The 23,906-nt window shown below is 41.6% G+C and overlaps 1 protein-coding gene across 2 annotated transcripts in view; it reads left to right on the top strand.

Annotated features, from left to right (window-relative positions):
• The window catches only part of SHROOM3 (shroom family member 3), a 298,494-nt gene extending 284,270 nt beyond the window's left edge, over nucleotides 1–14,224 (top strand). For both annotated transcript variants that reach the window (XM_028100739.2, XM_088020569.1), the window contains exons 10-11: nucleotides 7,747–8,019; nucleotides 13,366–14,224. In XM_028100739.2, coding sequence (XP_027956540.2) covers nucleotides 7,747–8,019; nucleotides 13,366–13,734 — 642 coding nt within the window. In that variant the 3' untranslated portion in view covers nucleotides 13,735–14,224. The remainder of the gene's footprint in view (nucleotides 1–7,746; nucleotides 8,020–13,365) is intronic.
• Nucleotides 14,225–23,906: the final 9,682 nt, after the last annotated feature.

The raw sequence follows: 23,906 nt of genomic DNA, 5'->3' as shown, positions 1-23,906 counted from the left end.
CCTGGGAGATTTGTTTAACGAACTACAAGCTTATTCATGTGTGACAGAATTTTCACTGGTGTCACTTGCATTTACATATCTGATTTGGAAACAGAAAATATGTGAGTTTTGAAATGTTGTGGAAGGCATCTATTAGTATTTTCAGCAGAGAGTTGAAAATGCAGTTCCCTTCCTGATATACAACAAATTTTCCTAAGGGTGATTTTAAAAAACTGATGCTGGGTCAAGACTGTTCCAAGGCAGAGTACAGCCGTCTGCTAACTTTTGCAAAGTAATAGTTTATTACCTAATATTTAAAGTTATTAATAACCTGAGATATACTTCTAGGCATGAAATTCACCAAGAGTCTGTGGAAACTAGAGTCCCAATTTATTAATAAATATTTTTCAAAATTGAAATTATCCTTTGAGATCAATTCTACTTTAACATATTTTTATATGTATACATCATAGATGACGGATTATAACGTTCCAAGTAAATGTAAGCATTAAGGTATGAAACCCTTTCATTGTCTGGACTTCTGTCTGAACATAACTAAAGAGTCTAATAACTAGAACTTTTAAATTATTTGCCTAACCCTGCCATATCTAATAGGCAAAAATTTGCTTCAACAGATCCCATGATTCTTTATTCTGAAGGCCAAAAGGCTTTGGCTTAGAGACTTAATGGAATATTTCCAAAGGCAAAAAGAATCTGTTGTTTCTCAGAATTGGCCTTCCCCAAGAGATCATTAGCAACACAGATGGGCTCTCAGCTGCCCATTTCTGTTGCTCTTCTTCATTCCTCAAGTTCCAGATTTCTCTGTGGTCTTTCTTTCAGCCTGAAAGATTTGCTTCAGCATTTCTTTTAAAATAGGGTCTGCTGGTGACAGTTTCTCTTAGCTTTTCTTCATCTAAGAATGTCTTTAATTCTGCTGCCATTCCTGAAGGATATTCTCAGTGGATATGGGATTCTGGGTTGACTGTTCTTTTTCTTTTAGCACTTTAAAATTGTTGTTCCACCTTCTTGCTTCCATGGTTTCTGATGAGAAATGCACAGTCATTTAAGTATTGTTTCTGCTATATGCCATGTGTGGTTTTTCTCTAGCTGCTTTCAAAATTTTTTTTCTCTTTCATTTTCAGCAGTTTGATTATGATCTGCATGGGCCTGATTTTCTTTGGTTTCTCCTATTTGGCACTTACTAGCTTATTGATTCTGTAAATTTATGTCTTTCACCAAATTCAGGAAGTTCTCAGCCATTATGTCTTCAAATATTTTTTATGCACTAATCTCTCTTCTCCTTTTGGGACTTGAGTACCACAAATATTAGACCTTTTGATATTGCCCCACAAGTCCCTGAAGCTCTGTTCAGGTTGGATAATCTCTGTAGGTCTGTCTTCATTCTGCCAGTGATTTTCTTAATTTCTTAGTTCTCAGTTAGAAAATTTCCATTCAGTTAGATTTTTTGTTTCAGATTTTATTTGAGAAAGAGAAAGAGTGAGAATGAGGGGATGGAGGGTCAGAGGGAGAGGGAGAGAGAGAATCAAAGCAGATTCTGTGCTGAGCAGAGAGCCTGACACGGGGCTCAATCTCATGACCCTGAGATCACGACCTGAGCCGAAATCAAGAGTCGGATGCTTGCCCCACTGAGCCACCCAGGCATTCCCCATTCAGTTAGTTTTTTGTAGTGTCTGTTTCTTTGCCAACAACTTACGTCTTCATTTCAAGGGTGTTTCTTTTACCATGGAGGAAAGTTATAAAAGCTATTTTAAGGGCCTTGGTAAGCCCAGCACTGAGGTTCTCTCAGGGTTAGCACCTGTTAATGGTCTTCCCCTGGGAACTGCTCATGGTTTTACTGTTTGTGGTTTTTGTTTTTTATATTGGGTAATTTTGTATTGTATTCTTAACATTTGGGGTATTATGTTGTGAGACCCTGAGTTCTATTAAAATCCTCTATAAAGAATGTGGATTTTGTTTTGTTTTGTTTTCGTTTTAGCAGGCAGACTGTTTAGCTTCAGACTGCAAGTTCTGTCCCACCTTTGGGTACAGATTCCAATGTCATTTCTGTTTTCAGAGCCTTTGCTGTGTTGTACAGGTCTGTCCCCAAATACGCACCATTCAGAGGTTAGTCTGGGACTGGGGTAGTTGCTTCTATCATAGTGCAGTTCTCAAAGCCTTTGCTGTGCTGCTCTAGTTCTGTCCTACACACATGCAGCTTGAGTCTGAGCCTAGGCCTTATGTCAGTTCGTATACAGAATTCGGCGATCTTCTCTCCAGGTCTCGCCTGTTCAGTATTTCCCCCCACATTCTCTGGCTCCCAGCGGCCTCTTTGCCTGGGCCTCTGGCTGGAAATACAAGTTCTCCTGATTATAGCAGCCCATGCTGTTCTGCATGACCAGGGCCACCCTCAATAAAAGAGAAGAAATAGTAGGCATTCCCCTGACACTCTTCAGGCCAGTGCCTCTGACCAGAAAGAAGGGTTTTTCTCCTGGGGTTTCCAGTGCCTGCGCCATCACTGCAGAGTGCGGCTCAGGGACAGGAGCTACTCTTGGGAACCAGGGCCAGGGGAAGAAAAAAGGGACAGTTCAAACAGGATTTTCCCCACATTCTTGACCTCACAGAGGCCCCTTTTCTGGTCTTCTTGTTTTAAAGGCAGGGCTTTTCTCAGAGTTTTGCTGCCACACCCTGTGTGCAATTCTGCACCGGTCAGAGCGAGAGCATCAAAGAGGGAGGCAGGAAACGAACCCCCGCTCTGGGTCATACTTCACATTTGGCTCCCTACCCCAACACACTGCCGTACTTAACTTGACAGAGCCCCCTTCAGAGTCCAGGGGTGTTAGTTGTGCCAAGTGGGGAGGGAGGCTGCAGTGGGTGTATGCCATCTTGGCCAAGGTCACGAGTTGTTCGCTCTTCCCCTTCCCCAGGACGTACCGGGAGGGAGACAGCTGTGGCAGACTTGCATTTTAGAACAGTCTCTGGCAGCTGTGGGGGTAGACAGGAGGCCGAGGTGGTCGTTGGGAGGCCGTTATAGGAAAGTGAGGGTACCTGTGTAAGGGCAGTTGCAATACGAGCCGTGAGAAACAGATGGGTTTTTAAAAAGTGGGTGGGGGGAGCAAAGTGGGCAGAACCTGGGGACAGATTAGACTTGGAGCATGGTAGAGAGACGAGGGTCAAGGCTGCCTCTCGAGTTCCTGGTCTACATGGCTGTCCTAACGGAAACAGGGAGGTCCTTTAGGGAAGGAGGATGATGGGCTTAGTTGAATTTAAAGAAATTCAATATTGTTTCTTGTGTGTCAGAGATTCCTGATACCCAGAACCAAGAGACCATGCTGAGTAAATAGATCAACTTTCTGATCACAAGCCCTCCTGAGAGGAAATGAATGATAAAGAACCACTCTTGACAGAGAATGTGCCAGAGAACTTTTGAAATGGCAGCTGAGTCCCCAGGATCTTTCTGTTTTGCTCAGGTCACCCAGCAGGGGGTGGAGGTTTGATCCCATTTCTGTCACTGGGACAAAAATCACCCCTGACTTTTCTCTCTCGGATGAAATTCAGCTGAGAAAACCATCATGTGCTACTGCCTAGATCCTCTTCCATTTAAAACCAAAGAAACAACAACAAAGCCTATGGCTGAAATACCTTTATCCTTCTCATTTTTACTAGCAGGAGCCTGAACTCCACTCTGCCCCCAAACGCCAGCCATGGGGCTAGGAGTCCCCAGTTACTCTTACTTGAGATGAAGACAGTCCACCGTCAGAGGCCAACCGTGTTGGTAGTGCCGTGATTGGCCACATTGTCAGCACAAGTCCTTGAGCAGAAGGCAAAGTGGCGTTGCCAGGCAGGGGAGAAATTGAGTATTCCCCCGCAGGGGTCACCCTCCAGCGAGTGTTGTGTGTTGTTCAGCCTGTTGCCGAATCGATGTTAGCACAAAAAGTAATAATTACGCAAATGTGTACAATACTTTTCTATTTCCCGGAATGCTTGTGCAAGCTTTACTGTATTCAAGCCTCATGACCTTCCTAAAAACATTTTAAGGTAGTGATCAAAAAGCCAGGTCGTCTGGCTCTGGCAAGTTAACTTAACCTCTGTCCATCTTACTTTCCTCATTAGTAAAACCAGGATAATAATAGTACCTAGCTCATCGGGTTGTTGTGAGTAGTAATCATATAGGAGAACACTTAAATAGTGCCTGGCACAGAGAAAAAGCTTAATATTTAATTATTAGCTTTAGGCAGGTATTATTATCCCCTTGCTCTGAGTGAGAAAGCAGAGGCCCAAAAGGTCAGGTGGCTTGCCCGATGGTGAGTTTTCTGTCAGAGCCTCTGCTTCTGACTCCTGGATCAGTGAAGTGGGAAAAGGCCCAGCAGGGTTGCTGCAAGCAGATGGTGAGGTGGGAGGGGAGGGTCTGTTAAACTATATTTAGAGAGAGAGAGAGAGAAAGAAAGTGTGTGTGTGTGTGTGTGTGTGTGTGTGTGTGTGTGTGTGTGTGTGTGTGTGTGTGTGTGTGTGTGTGTGTGTGTGTGTGTGTGTGTGTGTGTAGCAACTCACACGGGGTGACCTAACAGTTTACACCTGTTGAGAAGTTAAGGGAATAAATGTCAATGATTTTGCAAATTAAGTAGCTCCTGAGAGACTAGTATGTTACTAAAACAAACCCCTCCAAAAAGACCTCTATTGTCTCTGCCACAGCGAATTCTGTAGATAGAAGTTGGCAGGATTTTGTTTTTTATTTTTTTGAAGAGGTCTGCCTGGCTGAGAAATGGTTGTTTGGTACAGCCAGCTTTCCCTTGTTGCCTTCAGTTACTCACATCCCTTTTAACTGCATTTTTTTAAAGCCAAATTTCCATAATTTAAAGGCTTAGAAAATTTTTTTAAAAAATCAAATGCCATCCACATACACACCATTTGGTCCAGGCATGACTGATGTGACTGCTCAGTAACTTACATATCCCAGCCTGGCCATATGTGCTAATACATGACATTACAGCCCAGCAAAGAGCTTTCAGAAATCAGAACGCCACGGAGTGGGTACTGGTTCATCCCACAGGACCCTCCCCACATCATTCCCAGACACTTTGATCTCATTCCATTCCTGCTTACACCATGAAGCCCCCGTGTACACATCAGCTCCCATACAGAGAGGCTTGCGGCTCTGCCCAGCATCGGTGTCTTTGAGAACCAAAACAGGGTGTGGTGCCGAGAACAGACAGAGGATTAGACTGCTGAGCCTGGCCCCCGGCTGCAGTTCAGCTGTGTCACATTCTTGGCCCAGGGCTCGCCCACCGGGCCATGCTTGCTTGGTAGCTACCCTTTCAGCCCTGCTGGCCTGCATCGGAGCCCGAGAGCGCTGGTGAGCTGAGTCCAACAGAAACCCCGCCCAACACGTAAGGGCAGACTTCTCTTATCCAGTCTCTGCTCATTCACAGATTGAAAATCAGCACGCCTGTCCCTTAAGATATCAGCTTCTAAGGCCACAATGAGGATTTTTTTAACGATGCCAATTAAATTATTAACAAAAGTGCTTTGAGTTCCAGAACCAATGACACAATATTAGTTTCCAAAGAAGCCATAGTTCTAGGAATGAAAAAAACACGAGGCCATTACCTTCTTTCCTTTCTACTATTTAGTTTCTTTAAAAGACTTTTCTAGAAACTACTTAAGACGTGAGGTTGAAATGGATCCCACAACATTTGAATAATCAGAGGCCTTTTCGTGAGGCTGGAGTGTAGCAGTGTTGCTGTATAGTCACCTGCTTCTTTGGATTTGGTGTCGCTGGTTTTCTCTGAGAAGGTGCCATCTGGAGACACTGAGAGTGGTGAGCCCAGGAAATGCAGCCTGTAAGTCCTGGGCTGACTTCATGCAGAGGTCAGCCTCTATCTGAAAAGCAGCAGTAACGACGTTTGACTTCTCTTAACTGTGTCCAGCAGGAATGTGGGAAGATGTAATAGGCAGTGTTTATTTTTCCTACTGCTTTCTATCCGAGTCTCCTTGCTCTTCTCTTCATAGGGATGGATCATCAGACCCTGCTGGGTGTTTTGCTGAAGCTCCTTAGCTGGTTGTGAGCAGGCAAATACGAGAGCTGCCAGCCAGAATTGGTGGGGTTTTTTTTGGAAAATAAGTTTTCCAGGAGGACATAAGGAAAATGAAACAATATCCTCTCCCGCCTGCATTTTTCTGGGTTCAGACTCCTCCGTTGGGGAGTAATATAAACTGTACAGCTTTTTCCACTACTAAAATTATCCTTGATTGACTCTGTCTTAACTAAACAGCTTGAGGAAAGCCAAAGATGATAAGCCATGATGAGACAGTGCAGCAGATGGGAATATTTTAGTCACCCTTTAGCCTCTGGGATTAGGCAAGTTGAGAAGACAAGCTGTCACCATGAAAGCCAGAATGTGGACATTTCAAGGACATTATGAACCTTACTTAGACTGGAAGACTGGAGTACCTCTATGGCCCAGCTTCAAGATGGGCACATCATGGAGAAATAAATATTTCCCCATATCATTGTGATTATTGCATTTTCTGGTGACAAAGAAATTGTACAGAAAGTCCTCAGGACCCTTCAGTTCTGTGAGCCGAAATTTTTTCTATTTTTCCGCTTTCTTTTCCTTCCTCTAAAAATAAAGATTTGCTCTAACATCAAAAAATTGTGATCATTTTTTACCAAGTTTCCAATTGAAGTCACATGGTTTGGTTTTATATATATGCATAAAAATTTTTTTTGAGCTGGAACCATTTAGTGGTTAAAGAAATAGGTTTTAACCAAAAAAAGATTATGTCCTTTCTCCATCTGACTACCTTAGGCTAAGAGAAAAACGAAAGACTAATTTAAAAATCACAAAGTTTAATTTCTCTTATAGCAAAGTAGTAGACATTTAATATAAGTGTAGTCAAACTTGAAACCACTAAGACCTGTACTTCATTCCTTCAATTAAATATATTGGATATTTGTGTTAACTGTTTTATATGTATAGAGATTTGCAATAAAGATGGCAAATTATATAGCTCAGGCAACTGGAGACCATGGAGTGCAGTGGACAGATCATGGGGCTGACTTCTGATAAAGGTCTCAGTGAATATTCACAAGGGTAAATCGTACAAGGTAGTTGCTAAAATCAGGCTGACTTGAGTTTAGGGCAGCCCCACTGACTTGAGTTCAGTGCATCTTGGCCCATCACCTCACCTAAGTCTGTTTCTTCACCTTGTGTATGTGGATAAAATAGTATCTGCTGCACGATTGTTGGGACGACTAAATGAGATAATCCACCTAGAGTTTTGGCACATAGTAACTGCTCTAGTTAATGTAACTAGCATTAAGATTCAACTCAGCTCTCTGACGTTGGACAAGTCCCTTAATTTCTTCGACTCTTGGCTTCTCTATTTGTAAAACAAGAAATATTTACCCTACTTGTCTATGTTACTGTAGTGAGGATCAAAAGAGAGCATGTCCTGAAAAGCCTTTCAAAAGTGAGTTAACAAGCCAATTGGGAACACAGAGGTGTATGTAGTATGACAACTGAGAAACATTACGAGGTGACATAGTCAAGCGTTGGCCTATGAGGACTGCATAGATTCAGAGAAAGGCAGTTGTAGACAGGGAAAGGAGAGAATATTGTGGCCTAATGCTGGGGGGCAGTCCATACAGAGTAGGGGACCTTCAGCCGAGCCCTGAAAAAGACAGGATGTGGCTGGCAGAAGTCAATCCTCCTTCCACTGACCACTCCACTGGCTAACCTTCGCTGTGTGTCTCCTCTGCGATTACAGGCCGAGCTCATTGGAAGCCTCACCCACAAGCTTGAGGCCCTCCAGGAAGCGAAAGGGAGTCTGCTGATGGACATCAAGCTCAACAATGCCTTGGGAGAAGAGGTGGAGGCTTTGATCAGTGAGCTCTGCAAGCCCAATGAGTTTGACAAGTACAAGATGTTCATCGGGGACTTGGACAAGGTGGTAAACCTGCTGCTCTCCCTCTCAGGGCGCCTGGCCCGTGTGGAGAACGTCCTGAGCGGCCTCAGCGAGGATGCCAGTAACGAAGAAAGGGTAGGTGGCCTAAGCGATTTAGTTCAGTAATTTTTCCCTCTGAAGCCACATACACAGAGGGGTGCAATTAAACACGATCCCTTCTCCGGAGAAGATTACGATCTCTTTGGGGCAGAGAGTCCAATGTATAGGTTACCAGGAAACACAGAAGAAGGCATCTTGCATGCCAAGAGGTAACGCTGACACTTCAGGCTCAGGGAATACTTAGGGAAGTAAAAACACAGGTGCGAGAATTTCTTTCCTCCTTTCTATCCCAGGAAAAAGAAGAGACAACAGCACGGTGGGGGTTGACATTAGAAAAAGAGAGAGGGACAAAGAAACTGTCGGGACTGAGGAGAGGGCGCAGGAACAGGGGCTCAAGCTCCAGGGAATCTGCCGGTGGAGTGCAGGGCTGCAGGCCCTGGGTGAGGATGCACCCTCGTGTCTCCACTGCGCCCTCTGCTGGAAGGAAGAGGACAGGTAGCAACAGGGGTGCCAACACAGGGTAACATTCAAGTCCTTCATCTTTGCCTGGCACGGTGGGCTTACACACTTTATCTGCGGGCTCGCTGAATCCTCACAACAGGCCAGCACATGATAGAGCCAGGATATGAGGGGTCCTGCTGCAGACCCCACGTTTTATTCACTAGGTTGAATTTAATTCTGTAGTTACAGAGCATTCTTCACCTGCTCATCTTTACCGCAAATACTGGGTGTCTGACGTATGCCACCAGGCTCATGGGATACAACCGCGAACAAAGCAGCCAGATCCCTGCCCGCAGGGAGCTTACTGAGAGAAGCCAGACAATCAACGGATCTGTAACTATTGTACATACATATTATGCTGGAAGGTGATAAGCACCCCAGCCATCAAGAGGCTTCTTTGCTTTCTGGCTCCTTCTCCTATCTACAGCTCTCTTTCAGTGCCATGAGGGATTTCCCAATTATTTCTCCTATACATTACATTAAAAGGGAAGATGTCTTTTTTCCAAATAGAAAAGGTCTAGATGGTATAAAGAAACTGACTGAGCATACAAGAACTTTCTGCAGCGGCAACCCCCTTCCTGCACATACCCTCCTCATGAGGCTGTGCTGAGCCTTAGCTTCCTCATCTAGAAATTGCCCAGTGGTGCCTGCCTGTCAAATCCCCAGTGCTGTGCATGCTAGGTGATGAACACCAACTAAAATGCAGGCCCCGCTCTCAAGGAACTCAGGGCAGAATGAGGAAAACCAGTGCGGTGGAAGCAGCGAGTGCACCAAATATGCCGCAACACAGTGATAAATTCAGCCACGAAACACTTCTCAGGTGTTGGTGGGAGCCCAGGAAAGACTTGGCACATGTGACACTTGAACAGGGTGTAGGAGAATTTCTTGATTCTACACAGACTAAGAGGGGAGGGCTTCACCATTTAGAGGGAATGTCATGGACAAAGTCAAGAAAGACCATGGCATGTTCTAGAACCATACATAGATGATTGGTGATTATAAAACAGAGTGATTGCTTGGTTTTAAAAATCACAAGTTACAGGAAGTATTAGGAAAGTGTACAGTCAGGGAACTCACAGGAAGTAGAGGGTTCAGTCAACCGGGGTAAGCAGAGGAAGTTCAATGAAGGTGCGGGAAGGAGTAAGGAGGACCAAGAAGAGATAATGAAGCTCCCTGTTCCTTCCTCCAGGGTTAGCGTCACTTGGAGGAGGGAGTCCTTAATTAGAACTCTGTGTCTGTCCTACAGCACTGAGACCTTGGTGAGCTAATGTAGCCCCCACTACCTGGCAAGGAAGGAGCCAGAGATAGGGGCCTCAGGTTCTCCCTCCCTCCCTCCCTCCCTCCCGTCTCCTGCCCATGACTCCCGTTGGCCAAGCCCAGAGGCAAGGGAGCCCAGCTGGTGCAGCCTGCACCGTTCAGCTTCCTTGGACACAGAGCAGGGCTGAGAAGAGTGGATCTGGAGGGCCAAGCAGTATCCAGCACAGAAAACAGTCACAAAGAACTTGTGGGTTATACTTTATAGATAGGACTTTAGCCTGTAGGCCAGAAAGAGCCATAAACTAATTTTATGACCTAATCTGCCTGGGGAGGAGTGGGACTTATGCTAAGAGTCTAGCCAGAAGGAGTTAGGCTGTTCGTTTAGGCTGTTGTCATAGGGATAGAGACTAGGGAGTGAGAGAGTGAGTTTGAATTAGTAAGGCGTGCTAGCTGAGGGGAACAGGAAAGCAGAAACTAAATTTCCGTTTCCTGTTTGGCCACTGGGATGGATGCCACAGGTATGTGAGAGAAGGAACACTGGTACAGTTTTAGGGGAAGAGAAGCTGTTCCAGAACGAAATTCAGCTCAACATTTAAATGTACACACACACACACTCTTGAATACAAATACGTGCATGCTCCCATGCAAAATACACCCATAGTTTTTATAATGATTAATCTTAAACTGAAAGTATAAGTAGAAATGAGGGAAGGAAGAATAAGTGGCTCAACGAATGCCAATTGTAGGATAAAGGTCATGGGGGGTGGGGGGATGGGAGAGTGTGTATCAGGCTTCAACTGAATCTCTAATTTTTGTGTTTAATCTGAAGAAAATATGATAAATGCTCCTGTTAAGAACTGGCACAGTTAACGATGGGTACACAGGTATTCTATTCTCTATACATTTCTAATGTGTAAAATATTTCATAATTTTTTTAAAGGTGAGGAAAAGGTTTTCACTTTTTAACTTCTCTACAGTATTTTGAAAGGTGTCTTCATTCAGATTCAGTCCCTAAGGGTTTTTTGGGGTTTTTTTTAGTTTTATTCAAATTCCAGTTAACATACAGTGTTATAGTAGTTTCAGATGTACAATGTAGTGATTCAACAGTTCCACACATCACTTAGTGCTCGTCTTGACAAGTGCGCTCCTTAATCCCGTCACCTATTTGACCCATCCCCACCCACCTCCCCTCTGGTGACCATCAGCTTGTTCTCTACAGTTAAGAGTCTCCTTCTTGGTTTGCCTCTTTTTTTCTCCCTTTGCTTGTTTTTTGTTTCTTAAATTCCACATGAGTGAAATCACATGGTATTTGTCTTTCTCTGACTTATTTTGCTTAGCATGATACTCTCTAGCTCCAACCATGTCATTGCAAATGGCAAGATTTCATTTTTTTATGGCTAATAATATTCCATGGTGTGCGTATAGATGAATGGATAAAGAAGATGAAGTGTGTGTATATTGATGGACACTTGGGCTGCTTCCGTAATTTGGCTATTGTAGATAATGCTGCTATAAACATTGGGGAGCATGTATCCCTAAGGGGTTTTTGTTCTTGAGAGAAAGTGCATGCAAGGGGGTGGGGGGAGACTTCAGCTGGTGGCAGGCAGAGGGAGAGGGAGAGAAAGAGAATCTTAAGCGGGTTCCACACACTAGCGTGGAGCCATACATAGGGCTCAATCTCACAACTTTCAGGTCATGACATGAGCCTGAGCTGAAATCAAGCACTGGACACGTAACGGACTGAGCCACCCAGGCACCCCTAAGGGTTTTCTTTTTCCTTTTTTTTTTTTAAGATTTTATTCTTAAGCAATCTCTACACCCAACATGGGGCTCTAACAACTCTGAAATCAAGGGTTGCATGCTCCACTGACCGAGCCAGCCGGGTGCCCCATCTGGTGTTTTTTTTCTGATTAGGGGAAGGAAGCCATGAAAATGGAGATATTTGTAAGATAAACCTATAACTTTGTAGCTTTTCCCCTGGGCATTATTATGTAAGATCTGACAGGCTAGTTCAAGGGAAGTTAAGGTAAAGACACATGGTCTGTGAACTTTTCATAAGCCTACATATGAAATAAGATTAAAGATATACCTCTTGATTTTCATTTTAATGTTTCTCAATCACTTTGGCCTTAAAAGTCTAAATGATTAAATATAAAATGAAAAAAAATTTTAATGACATTCATTATAAGTCAACATGTTGCATAAAAAGCCATGTTAAAGATTATAAAGTAAATTAGCCCTAAAGATAACATGCTACCTTACCATTGGATTTGTATAAGAAATGCTCAGAATATGGGGCACCTGGGTGGCTCAGTCGGTTAAGTGTCTCCTTTCGGCTCAGGTCATGATCCTGGGGTCCTGGGATCGAGCCCCATGTCTGGCTCCCTACTCAGCGGAGAGCCTGCTTCTCCCTCTCCCTGCCACTCTGCCTACTTATGCTCTCTCTCTATCCCTCTGTCAAATAAATAAATAAAATCTTTGGGGGAAAAAAATGCTCAGAATATGAAATCGCCATTATTGTTAAATAGAATTTCTCTCATGTTAGATTCAGAGGCCTGAAAACTAGAAACAGATTTCTTTAGATATGGGAAATGTGACATTCCCATTGTTATTTGTGGATCAGGGCAGAGGTTCTCAAACTTGAGCTGCAGAAGAATCACCTGGAAAGCTTCAACCACAGCTTTCTGGGCCCCAAGCTTTATATTCAGTAGGTGGAACAGGGCCTAAAAATTTGCATTTCTATGGTCCCAGGGTCCTGGGATTGAGCCTGCTTCTCTCTCTCCCTCTGCTTCTTCCCCAGCTTGTGCATGCTCTCTCTCACGCTCTCTCAAATAAATAAAATAAAATAATTTGTATTTCTAACAAATTCCCGGGAGATGTTGCTGCCGGTGGTCCACACTTTGAGAAACGCTATAAATGTAAATAAAATAAAATAAAATAATTTGCATTTCTAACAAATTCCCAGGAGATGTTGCTGCCGGTGGTCCACACTTTGAGAAACGCTATAAATGTAAATACTTGTAAATGCTCAAGGTAACTTAAAGATTGGCCTTTTTTTTTTTTTTACCCCCTTCAGTTTTTTTATCATGGTAAACTACACATAACCTAAAATTTGCCTTCTTAGCCATTTTAAAGTGTTCAGTTCAGTAGTGCTAAGTATATTCACATTGTTGTGCAACTGAGCTCTAAGAACTTTTTCTTGCAGAACTAAAACTTTATATCCATTAAACAGCTCCATTCACCCCTTCCCCGCAGCTGTCAACCACCATTCTAGTTTGTATCTCTATGCTTTTGACTACTCATATAGGTACATGTAACCCCTAAGTACTTCATGTAAGTGGAGTCACTGATTGTCCTTTTAAATCTAGAAGCCTCAAGTCAAGCTTTTACCTCATCCAATTTATGTCATCTCTCTTAAAGCTGCCATGTGACTTGACAAGTTAGAGATCTATATACATGTAACAGAAGGGTAATAAACTGATTTTCAAAAAGAGTCTGTCTCCTTACTCCAGAGTGACAACTGAAACAGAAACTTGGACTTTTCACAGCCTGGAAAAGGTGTCTCTGCAGACAGTTCCTTCCTCTGCCTTGCCCTTTGCTGATCTGTTTGTTTCGCCTTGGCAGAGCTCTCTCAATGAAAAGAGGAAGGTCCTGGCTGGGCAGCATGAGGACGCCCGAGAGCTCAAGGAGAACCTGGATCGAAGGGAACGTGTGGTGTTAGACATCCTGGCCAATTACCTCTCAGAGGAGCAACTCCAGGATTACCAGCATTTTGTGAAAATGAAGTCAACACTCCTCATTGAGCAGCGAAAGCTGGATGACAAGATCAAGCTAGGCCAGGAACAAGTCAAGTGTCTGCTGGAGAGTCTCCCCTCAGATTTCATTCCCAAGGCAGGGGCCCTAGCTCTGCCCCCAGACCTGGAGAGTGAGATGGGTCCTGCTGGGGGGTGTACTGTAAGTGGTGTTTTCCCGACATTAACCTCTCCACTTTAACCTCTTCTAAAAGACCCAACCAAAAGATCACCCTTTCTCTCAACACTATTTAATCTGAAAACTGTTTCAGTGCAAACCACCATTTAAACTCTATGGGTCACTGGGGTTTTTCTGGATAAAAGGAAAAAATTCTATCCAGGAAAAAGCCTGTTTTGGGGGGTTTTTTTGTTTTTTGTTTTTTTTTTCCTTCTCGCCCTACGTGATTGATCTGAGAGCTTGAATGCTGCTGGGAACTTAGCCCTTTCTATTCTCACTTTCTAGTAGAAGGAAAATTAATGAAACTGTGAGAACTGATTGGAGGGCATTTGATTGGTTAGTTTTTAACAGGCTGAGGCAACATAGATGAGTGTGTGTCACCCTCAGGAATGTATCCACAGCGGCCTTCCTTGCTTGTGGGCAGTGCGTCCTGACGACAGATATAAGAACTCACTAATGAAGGGTCTGCAACATAAAGCCTTAAAAAGAAACACACACAGAAGAAAACTGTAAAACCTTGAACATTGTTATTTATATTTTTTAAAATGAAAAAATCATTATGTTTGTGTGCTAACCACTTATTTGATTCTGTTTTGTGGTGGACGTAGACAATTGCGTTTGAGCTTTGTATTTTGTGAAAACCTTAATGAAATGAAGAATTCCAAAGATAGTCACATTGAGCGTGGAGACTTTTGTTTTTTTCTTCAACCCTTGGCTTGTTGCTCTTATTTGTACAAATATGAGCAGACCTTCTACACTCGTGTTAAAATTGTGGAATCCCAGTTTCCCCTGCTGCCAGTTGCCACCACTTTCCTTCTGTAGTGTTCCTATTGGAACACTACACCTTGCCCAGGAAGAAGGATTTGTGCAACATGGCTATCACATCATTTCCTAGTGCTTCTTGGCATTCCCACGCTGGTGGGGAGATAGAGCTCAATTTTACTAACAAGGACAACAGTTCTCCAGTCTGTATACGAGGAAAGTCAGAAACCAAACCAATTCAAAACTGAATTCATGCTGTCCTTCTGCATGGGATTTGGGCTAAATGTAACCTGTTTTAAGAGATATACTATGAGGCTGTTTTAATGATTTTTTTTTAAGATTTTATTTATTTGAGAGAGAAAGCACAAGAAAGGGAGCAGACTCCCTGGTGAGTGGGGAGCCTCATGCAGGACTCAATCCTGAGACTCCAGGATTATGACCTGAGCCAAAGGCAGTCACTTAACCGACTGAGCCACCCTAGGCGCCCCCCATCCTTTTTGTTTTTTCTTTAAAGATTTTATGTTTTAATGATGCTTTTTAAAAAGTTTTCCTAAATTGTTAAGCCTGTCAACCATCATTAAAAACAGCCTTCTTAATATCTGAAGACTAATTTTCCACTATCAATCTGAAGATTGCACAGTGCATCTGAAGACTAGGATTTTGCTTCACAACAATGACTTTCTGCAGGGTACTCTAGAGCGCACTGGGAGGTGGAAGGAGGCCAGGATAGCAACAACCTCATACTTCCAGCAGGTGGTGCATCCTGGGCTTTGGTTTAGTTTGTTATTGTTTTCATGTGCTCGACCCATGGCTAGTGGTCACCTCTGCTAATTTGGACTGCAAAAATAACTATAGAGAACTGAAGAGTAAAACTTGTATGAGAGGCCAAATGCCCTTTTCTCCCCTAGTACATTTTAATTACTTAATGAACTGTATCTTCTGGTTAAGAACTTCAAAATTATAGTTTTGATCCCTGATACAGATGTCTTTTGATGAGCTTAGAACCAACAGGCCACCCAGACGTTTCTTGTGAGCAGTCAACCAAAGCTGTTGCTTCCCTTTTTGGAGGTTAGACGCTGACTCCCATTGGTACAGTGGGACAGCACCTCTGTCTCCCAGGAATGTTGTCAGAAGCTGCTCTCCTACATCCAAAGGTCCCATTTCCCAGGGACTCAGTGGAACCTGTGGTGGCGTTCAGTAACCACACCACATGGTCATTTTGAGGTAGAGAAAAACAGCACATCTGACACTTCCTCAGGCTTAGGCCAACACAGGAGCCCCAGATCACTTCCGGTTGGTAATTAACTGCGTCTTGCTGATACTGAGTGACTCCTTCCATCAGACCAGGTGGGAGCCAGCCAATAAATGTCTTCAGCTGCTCCCAGTGAAATTCCTCAGGGGGATTCTGGGGCCGCCCACATTCCCAACACTCTCCAAAATGATTCTTCTGAAGGATTTGACTGGGCACACTTTGTAAGTCTTTTTCAATCACTTTTCTAATTTATACATGTCAAGCACAGGACATGCCTAGGACATCATCCCTTCCTTTGCTACACTGAGATGTTCTGTCGTTAAGTGAAATGAGGGAGGTATCAGGTGCAACTCTGAAAACTAATTCTTAGGGGATGTGATACTTACTATGGCAGGACTTGACCTTTGCTTGATGAAGAGAAAACCACTAACTTAATTTTCATTATTAATTTTTAAATGCCTTTAGCTCAACAGTAAGTCTGTTCTCTATCCCTTTCCTATTTTTGGCATTCTCTTTCCACTATTAAAAACAATCATCTTGGGGCTCCTGGGTGGCTCAGTCAGTTAAGTGTCTGCCTTCAGCTCAGGTCATGATCCCAGGGTCTTGGGATCGAGTCCCACATTGGGCTCCCTGCTCAGTGGGGAGCCTGCTTTTCGCTCTCCCTCTCTGCCACTAACCCCTGCTTGTGCTCTCTCTCTCGCGCTTAAATAAAATCTTCAAGAACAAAAAGCAGTCATCTACAGAAGCCATCCTTTTTCCTCCCAACAATATCTTCAGCCAAGATCATAAGCAAATCAACCCTGAGCATGTTGTTGGTCAGGACTTCAAGGATGTATGTTCACAGTCAATAATCATTCCTGTGGATGCAATCATTTCTGAAATACCAGGCCCCATCAGAAGTGGTGGATGTGGGATGGCCTTGCAATAGTCCAAACGCTGATACTCAAGGAACCTGTGAAGTTCTAAGAAGGGATAGGTCCTGCAACAAAATTGGGAGTCCTCCAACTTCCTGGGCCACTTGAGAAGTTCTGGGCATGTTGCTACACGCTGGTTGACTCAGGGCTTTCTCCTGCTGTTTTGTTTCTTGTGGTGGCTGCTTAACCCCAAAGAACGCAAGAAGGTTCCATAGTGAAAGTGTCTGAGATTTTCCAAGAGACACTGGTGAAACCAAACATTTTTTCCTCTGCTCCAGGGGAACATTTTAGGTTTTGTTTTGCACAACTGGTTTCCAAACTTGAAGATTAGCAAGCATGGATCAACCCCAAAGAATCACAAGCTATCTATTAAAGTGAGGCGTGAGGGCCTTTGAGACATACAAAAGAGAAATCAGGAGAAACCAGCCTGGTATACCCCAGTTTTCCTATTATTCCATTGTTAGTACCTATTCTACGATTACTTCTGAGTGTAAAAGTTAAGATCACAGTTGTTCCTAATATGAGTGCTACCTTAAGCTTATTTTTTAAGTATCTTTTACCAAGATGTTGGGGTTTTTTTCTGGATATTAGGAAAATGTTGGCTTTTTATTCTTATATGGTTCCAAATTTACTTGTCTTTAATTTTCCATGTTATTCGTTTTAGTCTCTTAGGTTAGAATTACTTTTTTTCCTTTAGAAGAGCATAAGTCTTAGTCACCTCATTACTGGCAAGAAAAAGGAAGAAATTCAGCCTGAAAGAACTCCCTCCCCAGCAAAGTGTAAAATGATCAGACAAATGTGAAGGGGCCATTCCACACAGAAACAGTATACTGGGGACAAGGTATTCCTTGTTGCCTTAACTCTGGGATGAAGCATGGGATGAAATGATAAAGACCATTTTAAAGTCAGAAAGGAACACATGAACAGTTTTCTTATTCGTATTTCTAAATAAAATTTCACTTTTCTTATGGAAGCTCATTCAGACACTAAATCACAGTTTCTCCAAAATACTTTGCATCAGAGTCACAGGAGTGCTTGTTTGCTGGGGTATCTGGGTGGGTCAGTCGGTTAAGCATCCAACTCGTGATTTCAGCTCAGGTAATGATCTCATGGGTCATGAGATCCAGCCCCACATTGGGCTCCGCCCTCAACCAGGAGTCTGCTTGGGATTCTCTCCCTCTGCCCTTCCCCCCACTCATGTGTTCTCTCTCAAATAAATAAATCTTTTAAAAAATCCCTATTGCTGAGACACCACCATGGAGGCTGCGAATCTGTACCTATATAAGTTCCCTGGGTTGTCCTGATACACCTCACCATTTGAGATGAACCGATAACAACCATTTGTACAGTTTTTATCATCATCACAGAAAGACTAACATAAATTTATGTAATAACAATCCCAGAATTCAAAGCCCTGTCACGTTTACTCAACTACATCATTATGAGTTAATATTGTCCCCACTATTTTTGTATCATCCCCACAGTTATGATATGGGTTTTTTTTCCCTGCTCACTTTCTCTTAGATTGGCTTTAAATCTGAACAAGCTAAGCATGTATTCAGGCTCAACTGCACTACTTTTCCTCAAAAGGAATCAACCTATCACACAATGTCAGTAATTTGAAGTCCTGCCATGATATCTGCACTAACTTGAAATCGCAGCTGACCTTTACAGTGGGGGCTTTCTTCAGATTTCTGTTGCCCCTTCCCAAGTCTCAGGCTACATAGGAGAGGAAGAATTTCTCTTGGTGCGGATTTGATAGTCTAGCTTATGACACAAAAATGTCAAATTTCAAAAACCCTAAAGTCAAAACTATGTAAGAAAAAAAGTTGCAAATGAAGAAACTGGTTCATTTATTCTTACATCATTCTATAAATTCCTCTCTGACATTCTGTCATTGGAAAAGCAGCTCTATTTCTTGCTAAAACATCAGTATTGCCACTCCTTGACACAGTGGGTTGAACAGGGTAACTTTAATATAAAGAATTATTAAACTCCAGTGAATGCCTATAGGCTATAAAGAAAGTTGATTACCCTGAGCTAAGGGAGACTACACAAGGAAAGATAAACTTGGAAAGGGTCCCCCTTCCCAAGACTGGGGTTCAGACCTCCTTGGAAAACTTAACCCACCCACAGCAGAAGAGTTTGTTGGTTTACCCAGGCCAGAGCTGGTCTGTGATCCCTGAGCAAGTAGGAAGCAACCCTCCAGAGTGCAAGCTGGGTGCGGCCAGTCAGCAACCAATGGCAAGACGTGGGGGCCCTGCAGAGGGGGTGGTCACTCAGTGGAAACCCTCTAAGTTGCAGATGATCTGCATAGGGGAGCAGGTGTTGGCAGAATGCCTTCAGGGCACTGAAGCAAGAATGAATTCTTCAGGGTGTAGGTTTGTAGTCCACAGGGCTGGGAGATGCTAATCACCTGCTAAGGCTACAAGATCATCAAGACAAACCATGGTTGGGGCAGAACTCCATCAGATGTCCCATACCCACACCACTCATACACCACTCAGTAGCCCAAGAGCATGATAGTCCTTTTCTTCCCTCCTGCCCCTCCAGCATCATCTAGATGATGATTGAGATCCTCCCCTTTGGGACACTGACAGGTCTTAACATGCCCTCAACTACTAGGAGACACAAAGAATGAAGAAAGCTGACTGGAAAACTACATAGGTTTGAAAGACAACCAAGAGCTAGGGTAGGGTAGGGTTGAATGATGAGTTTCATCTCCTATGCGATGCCACTCTTTGAAGACTGGGAGAAGTGGCTGTTTTATTTAATGCACAGAAACCAACACAGAAAGTTAAAGAAATGAAGAAACAGAGGAATATGTTCCAAATGAAAGAATAAGATAAAAGCCCCAGAAAAAGAGCTTAATGAAATGCGGATAAAGTGATTTACCTGATAAAGAGCTCAAAATAAAGATGCTCACTGAGGTCAGGAGAACAATGCATGCACAAAGTGAGAATTTCAAAAGAGAGATAGAAAAATATAAGAAAACGCCAAACAAAAATCAGAGCTGAGAATACAATAACTGAAGTGAAAATTCAATAGAGGGGTTCAACAGAAGACTAGATGAAGTGGAAGCAAGGGTCAGCGAACTTGAAGACATGGCAGTGGAATTTATCCAAAGGAGCAAAAAGGAAAAAAAAAAAAAATGAAAAGGAGTGAAGATAATTTAAGGGGCTTATGGGACAACATCAAGTGGACTAATATTCCTATTATAGAGGTCCCAGAAGAAGAGGGAGAAAGGGGCAGAAGCATTTTTGAAAAAATAATGACTGAAAACTTTCCTAAATGGAGAAGAAAACAGACATCCAGATCCAGGAATATGAGACTTCCAAATAAAAGGAATCCCAAGAGACCACACCGAGACATGTTATAATTAAATTGTCAAAAGCTAAGCACAGGAAAGAATCTAAAGAGCAGCAAGAGAAAAATGACTTGTTATGTTCAAGGGAAACCCCAGAAGACAGTCAGCAGATTTTTCAGCAGAAAGTTTGCAGGCCAGAAAAGACTGACCTGATATACTCAACAGGCCAAAAGAAGAAGGAAAAAAGCCTTGCCAACCAACAATACTTTACCCAGCAAAGCTGTCCTTCAGAACTGAAGGAGAGAGTTTTCCCGACAAGAAAATCTAAAAGAGTTTAATAGACCAACCTTACAAGAAATGTAAAAGGGATTTCTTTAAGCTGAAATGAAAGGGCAGTAGTTAGTAATAGGAAAACATATAAAAATGTAAATCTCACTGGACACAGTAAGAATATAGTCAAATTCAGAGCAATACAATGTTGTAATGGAGGTGAGTAAATCACAGAAATCTGGTATGAATGTTAAAATACATAAGTAGTAAAAGTAACTATAACTACAATAACTTGTTAATTGATACACAAGATAAAAAGATGTAAAATTTGACATCAAAAGTATAAAATGTGAGGGGGAGAATAAAATGTAGAGTTTTAGAATGCATTTGAACTTAAGCTGTTATCAGCTTAAAATAGACTATTATAATTCTAAGATTTTTATATAAGCTTCATGGTAACCACAAAACAAAAATTTATAGTGGACACACAAAAGATGAAGAGAAAGGAATCTAAGCATCTAAATAAAATAAATAAATAAAATCATCAAATCACAAAGGAAGAGAGCAAGAAAATGAATAAAGGAATGGAACTACAAAAAAGTCATAAAATAATTAGCAATATGGCAATAAGTCCATACCTGTCAATAATCACTTTAAGTGTAAATGGACTAAATTCTCCAATCAAAAGACATAGAGTGGATGAATGGTTTAAAAAAACAAGACCCAAGTACAGGCTACCTACTAGAGACTCACTTCAGCTTTAAAGATGCACACAGACTGAAAGTGAAGGAATGGAAAACATGATCTGTACAAATGGAAATCAAAAAGAAAGCTGGGAATAAACATACTTATATCAGACAAAATAGACTGTAAGACAAAGACAATAATAAAGAGACAAAGGTCATTATATAATGATAAAGGGGTCAATCCAACAAAAAGATGTAACATTTATAAATATTTATGCACCCCACATAGGAACACCTAAATACATAAAGCAAATATTAACAGACCTGAAAGGATAAATAGCAGTACAATAATAGTAAGAGACTTCAATACCCTACTTTCCTCAGTGGACAAATCATCCAGACAGAAAAATCAATAAAGAATGTAGGCTTTAAATGACACATTAGACCAGATGAACTTAACAGACATATACAGAACATCCCATTCAAAAACAACAGAATACACATTCTTCTCATGAGCACATGGAATATTCTCCAGGACAGACTGTATATTAGACCACAAAACAGGTCTTAATAAATTTAAGAATACTTAAATCATATCAGGCATCATTTCTAACCACAATGGTCTGAAACTAGAAATCAATTACAAGAAGAAAACTGGAAAATTCAAAACACATGGAGATTAAACAAAATGCTACCAAGCAACCAATGGGTCAAAGAAGAAATCAAAAGAGAAATTTAAAATATCCTGAGACAAATGCAAATGGAACCACAAAATACCAAAACTTAAAGGATGAAGCAAAAGCAGTGCTAAGAGAGAACTTTATACTGAAAACACCTATATTAAGAAACAAGAAAGAGCTCAAACAACCTAACTTTACACTTCAAGAAACTTGGGGAAGAAAAAAGAACTAAGCCCAAAGTTAGTAAAAGGAAGAAAATAGTAAGTTCCATCAGAATGGAAATAGGTTAATCAGCAACTAAAAAGACAATAGAAAAGATCAGTGAAACTAAGAGGGGGTTGTTTTAAAAAAAAAAATGGTTAGCTAGACTCACCAAGAAAAAAATGAGAAGAGTCAAAGAAATAAAATTAGAAAAGAAAGAGGATTCATTACAAGTGATATCACAGAAATACAAAGGATAAGAAACTGCAATAAACAATTATATCCCAACAAATTGGACAACCTAGAAGAAATGGATACCTTCATAGAAACACACAACCTATAAGACTGAATCATGAAGAAATAGAAAATCTGAACAGACCAACTACTAGGAAGTATATTAAGAGGTATTTGATTATTAATTCAATAAACAAAAGGCCAGGACCAGATGGCTGCATGAGTGAATCTACCAAACATTTAAGGAATACCAGTTCTTCTCAAACTCTTCCAAAAAATAGAAGAGAATACTTCCAAACTCATTATATGAGGCCAGCATTACCCTGATACCAAAACCAGACACTACAGGGAAAGAAAATTATAGGTTAATATCCCTGATGAACACAGCAAAGATCCTTGACAAAACAGCAAACCAAATTCAACAATACATTAAATGGATCATATACTATGATCAAATGGGATTTCTTCCAGGGAGGCAAGGATGGTTCAAAATACACAAATCAATCAACTTCATACACATTAACAAAATGAAGGATAAAAATCATAATCCTCTCTATATATGCAGAAAAAAAATATCTGACAAAATTCAAGATCCATCCATTTTTTTTAAGATTTATTTTTAGAGAGAGAAAGAGCAAGTGAACACAGTGATGGGGAAGGGCAGAGGGAGAAGGAGAGAGAGAGTCTTAAGCAGACTCAGCACTCAGTGTGGAGCCCAACCCAGGGCTCAATCTCACGACCCTGAGATCACAATGCTTAACAGACTATGCCACCCCAGGTGCCCTCAAAATCCATTCATGATAAAAACTCTCAACGAAGTGGGTACAGAGAGAACATACCTCAACATAAGAATGGTTATATATGACAAACCCACAGCTAACATCATACTGAACAGTGAAAAACTGAAAACTTCTCCTCCAATATCAGAAACAAGACAAAGATGCACAATCTTGCCACTCTTACTCATCACAGTATTAGAAATTCCAGCCACAGCAATAAGGCAAGGAAAAAACATAAAAGCCATCTACATTGGAAAGGAAGTAGAATTGTCACTATTTGCAACTGACATGATACCATATATAGAAAACTCTAAATGTCTCCACAGAAAATTATTAAATAAGTGCATTTGGTAAAGTTGCAGGATATAAGGTCAATATACAATATACAATATACAGAAATCTGTGGAATTTCTATACACTAACAATGAACTACAAGAAAGATAAATTAAGAAAGCAATTCTGTTTACAATTGCATCAAAAAGAATAAAATATCTAGGGGTACCTGGCTGGCTCAGTCAGTAAAATATGCAGCTCTTGATCTCAGGGTCATGAGTTTGAGCCCCACGTTGGGTGTAGAGAGAACTAAAAAACAAAACAGAACAAAAACAAAAACAAAAAAACAAACTTTAAAAAAAAAGGAATCAAATATCTAGGAATAAATCTAACCAAGGAGGTGAAAGACCTGTACAATGAACACTATAAGACACTTTTGAAAGAAACTGACACAAATAAATGGCAAGATATTCCATGCTCATGGATTGGAAGACTTAATTTTTTTACGGTTTTATTTTCAAGTAATCTCTACATCCAATGTGGGGATCAAACTCACAACCTTAAGAGTCACATGCTCCACTGACCGAGCCAGCCAGGCACCATGGAAAAACTAATATTGTTAAAATGTCCATACTACCCAAAGAAATCTAGAGATTCGATGCAATCTGTATCAAAATTCTAGTGGTCTTTTCACAGAAATAGAATAATCTTAAAACGTGTATGGAACTACAAAAGACCCTAAATAGCATAGCAATTTTGAGAAAGAAGAACAAAGCTAGGGAGGCATCACACTTTCTGATTTCAAACTATATTACAAAACCATAATAATTGAAACAGT

This window comes from Eumetopias jubatus, unplaced genomic scaffold, assembly GCF_037043125.1.
Source record: "Eumetopias jubatus isolate StellerSeaLion01/CBP00866 unplaced genomic scaffold, mEumJub1_p1.0 scaffold_2, whole genome shotgun sequence".
Taxonomy (NCBI): domain Eukaryota; kingdom Metazoa; phylum Chordata; class Mammalia; order Carnivora; family Otariidae; genus Eumetopias; species Eumetopias jubatus.
This window is presented reverse-complemented; position numbering and strand designations above follow the sequence as displayed.